The sequence below is a fragment of the Stegastes partitus genome, unplaced genomic scaffold (genome assembly GCF_000690725.1).
Source record: "Stegastes partitus isolate 25-593 unplaced genomic scaffold, Stegastes_partitus-1.0.2 Scaffold253, whole genome shotgun sequence".
Classification (NCBI taxonomy): domain Eukaryota; kingdom Metazoa; phylum Chordata; class Actinopteri; family Pomacentridae; genus Stegastes; species Stegastes partitus.
The window spans coordinates 430262-441193 of NW_007577984.1; the positions used below are offsets into that span (position 1 = coordinate 430262).

The following is a 10932-nucleotide window of genomic DNA, read 5'->3' on the forward strand; positions in this document are numbered from 1 at the left end:
ATCCCAGCTGACTCAGGGTGGACTCAGGCAGGGAACACCTTGGACAGCTAACCAGTCTGTTTCAGTCTCAGAATGACAACCAAGCACACTCACATTTACACCACTACTTTAGAATCACCAGACAACCTCAACATGTTTTTGGACTGTGTGGGAGGAAGCCGGAGAACCCGGAGAGAACCCACGCTGCACGGTAAGAACATGCAAACTCCACTCAGAAAGATCCCAGGTGTCCTCTATAGGACGTGAACCAGCGACCTTCTACCTGCGAGGCGACAGTGCTAACCACCGCCCTTTTATGGATATTTCTAATTTTAGTTATTGTCCATTGGCTTGCCAGATAGAACAAAACTGTTGTTTACGATTAAGACTTTTCATTCAGCAATACCCACGTAGTTGTCAAAGTCAAAGACAGATCTGTATCCTGACGTCTCAGAGAAGTTCAGGGTCAGCTGGTTCTCCATATTCGTGTCGATCTTAAGCGTGGACAGCCAACTGAGAACTCTGTCAAAGTTGTTGGATGGTCTTCTTCTGTCTGACAAAGACCCGGCGATAGACGGAGCTGGACTGCTGTTCCCTTTGACTGAAAATGAAAAACAATAAGAAGAAATTTGATGTGCTTTTGCTCAGCAGTAATGTGAAGGGTCATTTCATCTCAAATCATCAGATCTGTAGCACGATTTCTTCCATTTTCCAGAAGTCTTTATACCAGGGGGGGAAAAAAGATATTTATAAAGATATCTGTGTAATTTTAGCTTCATATATCAAAAACTTTCTCAGATGATATTTATTTTTTAATGAAACACTTTCAGCCTGTTTTTCTTTGCACATTGAAATTTGAATACATGTTTGAACGACAATATCTGAGGAACTATTAAAGACAAAAGCCTGAAAGTCGTTGTTCATCATGTCATCGATTCACAGTCTACATTACACGACATCTACATACGTATTGGACAAGTAGATCAAATTGATTGTGGGTGAGTTCAAATATTTGAAAAAAAAATGAAGCCATGGTGAAAACTCCCATCTTTGAGCATGAACTAACAAAAAAAGGATGATGCAAAAGGCAACAAGTGATATTTTCTGAACCACATGTAGCTGCATGTCACAATAAAAAATGAAATATTCAATCACCAAATTGAAAAAAATATATACTTTCGTTGTACTTTGGTAACTGATTGAGCTCGTAAGACAAGTTGTACCACCAAAACCTCGATCATTTGAGATGGAATTACCCAATTATAATACAATTTATACTTACAGGAAGGAAGTATAAAGTCCTGGCTGCTCCGAAGTTGATCTGCGGCTCTCATTATGTCCTTATTGAGCTTGTCGATCTCCGCGCTGATCTTTGCGTCTACTTTGTCCTCCTTTTCATCTTTCTTCTTCTGACCGATTCCCTTGACTTTGATTTTGTTCATGTCAACTATCAATGATAATCAAAACACATGATTAAAATGTGTGTGTAGATTCTCAGCCATTCAGATCATGGAAATCAAAGAGCTTAAAGCAACTGGACTTCTCGTTTAGGTTCTTGAATCTATGAGAATTCCAGTTGCTTTATATTGAAGCTCCCAGGATTAACTTGATCAAAACAATAGTCTGTTTACTGTATATTATGACAAAGAAAGACTCTCTTGCAGACCTGCTGCTGTGTGATACTCACTCAGTGACTTGTGTTTATTGCTCGCCACGCTTTCCCGGATGTCAGCTTGCAGCTCGATGAGTTTTTCCCTGAAGCCGATCATCAGCTCCAGCTCCCTCCTCCTGTACTCCTGCTCCAGCCGCTGCTTCAGCACATGTTTCAGCTCCCTCCTCTTGAACTTCTCATCGATGTTCAGGTGGACGTCCTTCATGTCGGGGCAGAAGAGCCGCCCGCTGTTTCCCGCCACCATTTCCTCAATCTTCTCAAACAGCTCCGTGACCTGAGTCATGTCAGCTTTCTTCAAGTTGTTGATGGCGTGGTACTTGTTCTCGCACTTGTCCACCAGCCAGCGGAGAGTGCGGTGCTCCCTCTCGATATGCTCCTCTACAGATTGATCTGCGAGGTTGTCTCTGTGCGTGAACAGAACCATTGTGTGTTTCCAGACACTGTCATCAAACAGGTTCATGTGTTCCTCCAGGGCGACCAGGTGAGCTTCTCTGAACTTCAGGTCCAAGGGGACCACCAAGAGAACAGCATGAACCCCCGACTGGCTCAGTGCCAGACCTCGGACGATTTCTTTGTCCACGTCTTCGGTGCAGCGAGAGGAATCCCTCCACCAGCCCGGGGTGTCGATCACCGTGACCAGTCGATCGGCAACTTCTTCCTCGTCCACATGACAGCGCTCGTTCTGACAGGAGGCGAACGCTTGTTTACGCAGGAGGGTGTTTCCTGCTGCACTCTTTCCGGATGTCTTCTGACCGAGCATCACAATCTTCAGCTCCTGCAGCTTATTAGTGGAGTCTGAGCAGAAAAACAAAACTGTCAGCGCAGGATGAAAGAGAAAGCTCACAGACTGCACACGTAATACTGTAAAAGAAAGGAAATGGTCAAAGTCTGCCAGCCAGGGTGTAAAAGAATAAATTCCTATTGGTAAAAATCTAGACTTTTGATTTGAACATTAGGTACAATTTAGACCAGTTTTTCCTAACAGTCAACATTTATAAAAAACTCTTTTCTCTGAATTCACTGAATGTCATCTATAATTTAACAAAGTAGAGCGGAAATAAGAGTCAAATAAAATAAAAAAGTTTAACAAATTCTTAACAATTTTTAATAGTTAATATGTAGAATTTATGCTAAACATCTGTAAATTGATCATATTTTTTCTAATTTAAATACAAAAAAGTGTAATTTTACAGTCAAACATTGTAAAACAAGAAATTATCATCTGTACAGTTATTGCTTTCTGATGTGTTATTTACAGTTTTGGCCTGTTTTTTGTTTGTTTGTTTGTTTACTGCAGTCAATTGTAAATTATTTCTGATATTTATTTTACTAGTTATTGTCTGTAATTTAACAAAATGAGGAAAATCCATCTAAAATGCAGTTAAAAACGGTTGAATTCTGTTTTTTACAGTGTATTAAGCAGGGGGTTGATATTGATCTGTTTTTGTGCCTCGGCCTGTAAGTCATGCTGTCGAGCCATAAGAGAGCTGTACATGTCTGGTACAGACTGCAGCAAAACCTACATCATCATTTTTTTATTTTTATCAGTGGAAAAGAAACGGAAAGAAAATGACCATTTGCACTAAAATCGGTACTCATATTAGAATAACACTATTTGTCAAAATGATTGCAAAATTATTTCTTTTCTTTCACCCCTGCTATGCTCGATCAAATTGGTATGTGGGGGGCATCTGGAGGCCTGGTCAGTGCCTTGGGCTCTTTGTCATGTTCCTCAAGGTGTCTATGAGCAGTTATTGTCATGTGACAGGTGCATCGTCCTGCTGGAGGAGGCTCTCCTCAAGGGTTTTTACATTGCAATGAGATAATCAGTGTTATCCATTTAATCTGTCTGGCTTTAATCGTAATCACGTACCCTCCGCTCCGAAAATTCCAACCTCTTGATCGTTCCCAGGACCAAGCACCGAATCTGGGGGGATAGGGCCTTTTCTGTCACCGCCCCCACCCTCTGGAACTCTCTCCCACAACCTATTCGAGACACCTCAGACCCAGCAATATTCAAATCTAAATTAAAAACTCATCTGTTCCGCTCTGCTTTTCCCACCTAGGCCTAGGCTTTATCTCGATATTTACTGTTGATTTTTTTTTCTGCTTGCTGTATTTCTATATTGTCTACCTTTGTCTGTGTTGCTTATTGTTTATTGCTTTTATTGCTTTTTTGCTTTTATCCTGTGAAGCGTCTTTGAGTTCTTGAAAAGCGCTATACAAATAAAATGAATTATTATTATTATTATTATTATTACTATTAATGCTGTAACTGAGCATTATTGAATAGGCCAGTATGTAGCTCATGTGGCCGACGACACTGAAGTGGAGTAATTACTTAATAACCCTACAGACTATCATACTCTGACAGTCTCAACACTACGAGCTTCACCGGACTGTTATTCACTGCTACTCTGTTGTAATGAATTGTATTTATGTAATTTTGTTCGCCCCTGATGTCTGTTCACTCTGAGAGTGTGGAAACAGCTCTGACAATGCCAGGCTAATTTACTGGTGACACTAATGCTAGATGACTCTGAAGCAAACCTCTGAGGGACGTCCTTCTGGCCTGAATTTCACTTTGCCTCAGCCTCGCTCCTTCTTCCACTCGCCTTCTTCTCTCCTCAATGGTCATGAATATCTGCTTGTCTGGAACAAAAGAGTCCCAACCGTTTCCAGCCACTGTGCCGATGATTGTCTCCAGCAGCTCTGTGACTTGTGTACCATCATTTGCGTCCTTGTTATTAAAGACGTGGTATCTGTTTCCACATTGTTCAACCAGACTCTGCAGGGCCTCCCCCTCGCCCTCAATGTACTCTTCTATGGTGTTTGTTCCCAGCCAGTCTCCTCTGGTGAAAACTATGACTGTGTGTTCCCAAACTCCTTCTCCGAGAAGCTCCACGTGCGTCGTTACTGCGTCTAAGTGTTTGCCGTTGAAGGATGCATCTGCGTCGATCACCAGCAGGAAGACGTGGGGCCCGGGGGGGCACAGGAACAGGCTGCGCATCATCTCCTCTTTGATCGCTTCAGGAGTGTCAAACGCAGGGAAGCCTTTCCACCAACCTGGCGTGTCAACAAGAGTTATTTCAGTTTTACCCACAAAACCCCGCCGGGCCACCGACTGCGCCGTTCTCTTTCCATCTTCCTGCTCTTTGAATCCCAGGATGGTGTTCCCCACTGAGGTTTTCCCCACACTTCGACTTCCCAAGAGAATCATCTGAAGCTTCGGGGCGGTTTTCATCTCTTCTGTTTTCAAACAAAGCACAGGTTGATCAGAAGCTCGTAGCAATTTATAGTTATTAAACTTACCAAACTACACAACTGAAGAGCCTGACGGAAGGTGAACTAACTTCATATTTAGGTAGACAATGAAAAGATGTAGTGATAAAATTCACCAACACACTGACAAGAATAACACAGATGGAGGCAAATTCTGGATTGATTATTGATTTACATTTTGGTCTTATCTTCCATGGATTCATTTCTTTATTTTTGAAATCTTGATTACATACCATTCAATTGTTGAATTGTCTTTTTTTTGTCACTCATCAGAAACGTATGTAAAACTAAAATTAACATTTTCAAACATTGGTTATTCAGTTGGTTGCCACCGATGCCACTCGCATGTCTGTATACTACAAAATGCAATTGGAGCCAGCAGGAGACTATTCAATTTAGCTGAGCATGAACACTTGAAACAAGGGAAAAAAACACTAAAAGGTTTTAGCCAGTGTCAAAGCAAAGTCACCAGCACCAAAAACTAAAGAATTTAGAATAAAAAAAACCAAAAACAAAATCAGTCCTGTTAATCAGGGTTTCATTTACACGAGCAAAACAGACACATTCGTTTACCAGGTGATCAGAAATAACAGGAAAATTTATATATTTATGTCAAATAGGATAACAGAATTATTGCCTTTACTGTGCACAGACCAATTATGCTGAGCCAGGAAAGTTTAATTTGTTTAATCCCCTGAACCTCAAAATCTACCAGTGGCTTTGAAAGGCATTTTATCTTATTAAAAATTTCCAAATTGCACAATTTATTAGAGCCAGAAACTGTGAAAATAGAAAAACTCTCTAACTTTCCAGTAGTTTTAGTGCACATGTGCAACGTTAACGGTGACGTTAACAGAGAAAAGCTCATGTTTGACTCTGTTGTGACTAATAGTCACATGAGTGAACTGCAGACTGTGTTTACACAGAGCAGAGAGGAGAAAACAAGAGTGATTAGGAGTAAAACAAAACAAACTTGTACATTAACATGAATGCAGCTTGGCTCCAAATGGTAAACAGAAGAACAAGTTGTTAGAAGATGCATTCAGCATGGTGAAATATCTTTTAAAAATGGAAGTGCAGATTAGCGTGAAAAACATGTAAAGATGTAAAAATACAAACAATAAAGTATCTAAAGCATGTGGAATCACCATTTTGTCCAGTATTGGTAACACTTGTGGTCACTTGGAAAAATTTTACATGTTGAGTCCAATTTTTGTAAAACAAATGTGGAAAGAAATTCAACTGTCACTTTTTCTTGTTCTTCTGTGACATTTAACCTTTGTTATTCTGCATAAAAGACATTTTTTAATTTCTCTACTTCTAGTCAAGTCTTAGCTGTTTCCATAGAAGGGCAGGTGCTTTTGTTGCAGCAAAAAATGAGCTCACACAAATGAGCTCATGAGCTCAAAATAGCAACACAACAGAAACAAAAAACCAACAGGAAGTGCTCGAGGTTAGGATGGTCCATCTGCACCAGAAAAACCCAACAACAATTTGTCATTTCACAGGGGATTTATGGGATGGACTATTTCCTGGAAGGCAGCAGTTGCCATTCAGGAAAGAAGGATTAGTTTCCTGCCTTAATGCTAAGCTCATCTAAGTGGCTGCTGGTTGTAGCTTTGTATTTACTGACATAGAAGAGACATTGATTGTTCTCATCCAACCTAACATTTAAACACATTTTTCAACACTGAGTTTATTTGAGTGCACCTACCGTGACATTCACCTTGAATGAGTGTTATCATTTGCTGTGTTTGTTCCTCGGCCCTCCTGCGTCTCTTTTGCGCCCTTTCGGCCACTTCTCGTTGCTTCTTTTCAATGATCTCAAAAGTCTGTTCGTCTATCTCGTAGTGACTGTCGTTGTTGTGCCACACCATCTCGTCTATCTTCTCCAGCAGCAGGGAGACCTGAGACGTGTTGGTTTTCTCCTTGTTATTGAACACGTGGTACCTGTCCCTGCACCTCCCTATCAGCCACTTCAGGGCCTCCCCCTCGCTCTCGATGTGTTGTTCTATCGTCTTCTCCCCAAGGAAATCCCCGCAGGTGAACAGCACCATGGTGTAGCGCCAAACTCGGTCCCCCAGGAGCTTCATGTGCTCCTCCAGGATCCTCCGCTGCTCCACAGAGAAAGCCGCGTCTATTGGAACAACGAGGAGGAAAGCGTTGGGTCCGGGCGGACACTTGGACGGGTTGAGTTTGAACCTTTGCTTGTCCCCCTCTGGGATCTCGGTAAGGGAGAGAGAGCTGCTCCACCCGGGGGCATCCACCACAGTGAGCTTCCTGCCCTCTACCACTCCATGTCTCACTTCACTCTGAATTGTTCTGGTGCGGCCACACTCTAGCCTTTCCTTTCTCAGGATGGTGTTTCCAGACGAACTCTTGCCAGCCCATCTCCCACCAATGAGTATGATTCTGTGCTCTGTTGGGGTGACGCTCTCTGTCTCCTCTGAAAGACAAAGAAAAACTTTATTTATACAGAAATAAAGAATGACAATTCTACCAAAATGTCAAGTTTTCAATCAGCTTGAGAAACAGCTTTTTGGCTCGATGATGATACATTTTGTTAGATCAAATTGGCGAAGAAACTTTCATAGGAGGAGGCAAGCAGAATGCAATCCATCAGTTCAAAGCCAGAGTGACATGGTTATCACACCACATGTCTCTGCCGCTTTAGATGACTGACACGGGAAGAATGCTTTGGGACGCCTGTGCCTGGCAGAGTTATTTTTGACTTTGTTACCTCCTTTCATTTAGAAGACTGAGTCTGATGAACAACAGTAAAATGAAACGAAACCAAAATAGTGAAACATTTTTAGAATGACCCTGAACCACAACAAAGCTTTTTTTGCAGCAAAGTGAACAGAAGCTACATGGTGGAGAAAAAAAGATGAACAAAATCAGCACAGAATGACTCGTCACCTCTCTGACACTTGACAAAATATGCAACTGAAACCGACAACGAAACACTTGTGTGATGTCTGCGCAGTGCAATGCAATAACCAAATACTTCATTTTAGAGAAAAGTTCTGTGTTTGGCAACAAAATATCAAAAGCTGATTCAGACGTGTGTTTAGAGGCTGCAATATATCGAACTACACTGAACTGAGGGAGTGTTTTTTTAAATAATTTTTTCCACTTTATTTAAATATACGTACGTACATACAGTGAACAGAAGTTTACATACATTTGTATAGACCATGTTTATTATGGCAGTATTGACTTTCCAGACGTACAGATGTTTACAGACTTGTTTCTTTATCACAGTCTACAGGTTCTTAATGGGGTTTAAGTCAGGACTTTTGAAAGGCCAGTCTCAACCCCTAACTTTAGCCTAGTTGAGCCATTTCTTTACCACTTATGATGTGTGTTTGGGTTCATTGTCTTGTTAGAAGACCCAACTGCCTCCAAGACCCAACCTTCTGGATGATGATTTCAAAGTGGATGTAACCCTTCTTCTTCATTATTCCATTTTCTTTGTGTACAGCACCAGTTCCACTGGCACCAAAACAGCCCCAGAGCATAATACTGCCACCGCCATGCTTGACAGTAGGTTTGGTGTTCTCTGTGTTAAAGGCCTCAGCCTTTCTCCTCCAAACATATTTCTGGACATTGTAGTCAAATAGCTAATTTTTTGTTTCCTCAGACCACAAAAATGTACTCCAAGGCTTTTTCTTTGTCCATGTGATCAGCAGCAATCTTCATTTGAGCTTCAAGATTGTGCTTCTAGAAGAAGAGAATCCTTCTTACATGGCAGCCTCTCAGCCTATGACGATGTGAAATACACTTGACTATAGACACTGACACCTGTGTTCCAGCAGCTTCTAATCCATTGGAGATCTACTTTATGGTGATTCTTGATTGACTTTTGACCCTTCTGACTACTAGTCTCTCAGCAGGAGGTGATAGTTTGTGTTTTCTTCCTGATCATGGCAGTGCCACAACTGCACCATGCACTTTATACTTACAAACATTTGATTTTGGGATCTATAGCTGCTTCCAAAAGGCTCTAAGTGACTTTCCTGACTTGTTCAAGTCAATCATTTGCTTTTTCACATCTTTGAGCTCCTCAGACTTTCCTACTGTAATGTATGCGGCTAAGGCTAATGAGTGTATCAAAAGGGACGACCTAAATGGACTCAGAGTCAGCAGCTGTAGTCAATCGTAATCACCCACAAGTTGTTTAGATGCTGTGCTTCTTAGAACATTGGACTAACACAGCTTTTTACATCACCAAAGCTGATAATTCAAGTTGCATGTATTTTGTATGTATATTTTTGACCCAGCAGATTTTGTTGTATTTCTAGAAGACCTTTAGTAAATCTACGAAAGGACCAGAATGCATGATTGTCTTTTGTGACAAATATGCATGTGTTTCAAAGACTCTATCATAGAAAATTAAGAGTCAATGAAAAGGTTTCTCTTATCTCTGTCATTTTCCTTTTTTTTTTTAATTAAAAAAAAAAAAAAAAAAAGCAGTAGACACAAAACAAAAACAAAGTGTGCAGATGAAATTAAAAACACCTCAGATACTTATAGAAGAAATCTCCTCTTGGGAGAGATTATAAGCGAAAATAAGCAAATAAGCAACTAGGATAAAGAGTGTACATAAATGAGTATAACATCAGTGCATGCATATATGTACTAAAGCACACTTGTGTTTCTTTAACCCCTTTTTGAAAGAAAGCAAAACAGCTCAACTGTAGTTAAACGTGATTAGATAGATAGCTAAATAAGCCTGTATTTAAAATTTATAAATGAAATGAAAAATACTTTATTTATCCCAGAAGGGAAATTCAATTTTATTTATTATTTTATTTTATTATTTCAAAATAAAACAGATGAATCTAATATATAGTTGAACTCTAACTGTTCTACAGCTGAGTCTCTTACTGTATGTTACTATCAAAATGTATATGACATATATCCAGGAAACCAAGGGAGTGGTTTGGAGTTCTCGTAAGGAAGACATTTACTTTTGTAAGCTGACAGGAATGTAATCTGTTTTGCTTTCCCAGCAAACAGGAATCAGATTAATTACATACACGTTAGACTGTGACAAAGAAGTTTGTGCCCAGACTTCCTGGTTACGTATCTGACCTCAACTGTCGGGAAGGAAGTACATTTTTTAAATGCTTTTTTTCACCTTTTTACCGTCTCCCAGCGTGTTCAACTGAACAAGACATATGCTAATCTGAGAAATATGAAGCATTTAGACAAACAACAAACACAATCATACAAAATATCAAGTCGTGTAATGAATTAAGTGTTAAAGCTTTAAGTTACTGTGTCAATGAATAACTCACCAAGATTGCTGTCCATTTTCTCTGGTCTTCTTTTTTTTTTTTTCAATCCTACCAACTGAACAAGCCCAAGCTCTCTGCAGAGGTCAGGGTCAGTGGCTGGAATCTGTCTTCAGGTAAAAAAAATTATTTTAGAAAAATCAGGTATTCAGGCGCATTTTTAACTGCCAGTCCGCAGAGCCTCCATTGTATGCAGTGTGACAGCACATCAAGCTGCAGTGTCTAAAAACACCCTCTGCATGACTAAGAACCGGTTAGACTGGTTTTTACTCATGCAGGGCTTGTTGGGGCCTGTGAACTCCTTGAAGAAAACAACCTGTCAATTACAAAGCATAACAAAAGTCTACAGAACTCACTTGCGAAAGCTTTGTTGTCGAATTTATGCAGGTTGTGTTATTTTTTATTGAAAATTATAAGAAAAAAAGTCACAGTTTCCATTCTGAGCGGATAACAAGTGCAGCAGAGTTAACCTTTGCTCCTTTATTTCTTTGCTGCTGATTTCTTGCTCTCCTGTCAGCGTTACACTGCAATCCTTACATAGGTGCATTTTTCATGAGACTGAACTCTGACTGGGTCTCTTTACTGATGTTTTTGCACAAGTCAGCAGACTCCTCCGGCATGTCTTGCTGTGTTGAGGGGCTGCTGTATTAATTTTAATCTCTGTCCTAACCACAGCCCCGTCGCCTCTCTGCACCGGAG

General features: G+C 40.5%; 1 protein-coding gene across 2 annotated transcripts; it reads right to left on the reverse strand.

Moving 5' to 3' along the window:
• Positions 1 to 230: 230 nt before the first annotated feature.
• LOC103357427 (GTPase IMAP family member 8-like) lies at positions 231 to 10398 on the reverse strand. Of its 2 annotated transcripts, none has more exons than XM_008281984.1 (6): positions 10237 to 10398; positions 6648 to 7379; positions 4202 to 4897; positions 1667 to 2446; positions 1262 to 1426; positions 231 to 580 (listed from the first exon to the last, which is right to left on the reverse strand). In XM_008281984.1, exons 1-6 carry the CDS (start codon positions 10250 to 10252, stop codon positions 372 to 374), a joined length of 2598 nt encoding a protein of 865 aa, XP_008280206.1. In that variant the 5' UTR covers positions 10253 to 10398; the 3' UTR covers positions 231 to 371. The 2 variants fall into 2 exon arrangements, with proteins under 2 accessions (XP_008280206.1, XP_008280205.1); XM_008281983.1 differs by having other exon boundaries at positions 4202 to 4900.
• Positions 10399 to 10932: the final 534 nt, after the last annotated feature.

What these genes read in the sequence shown, in the direction of transcription:
- LOC103357427 (XM_008281983.1), bottom strand. An exon ending in CATTCAAGGTGAATGTCACG is followed by an intron (nt 4,901 to 6,647) that starts GTAGGTGCACTC and finishes GTTTGAAAACAG; the next exon opens with AAGAGATGAAAACCGCCCCG. An exon ending in GGACTTTATACTTCCTTCCT is followed by an intron (nt 581 to 1,261) that starts GTAAGTATAAAT and finishes TTTCATTTTCAG; the next exon opens with TCAAAGGGAACAGCAGTCCA.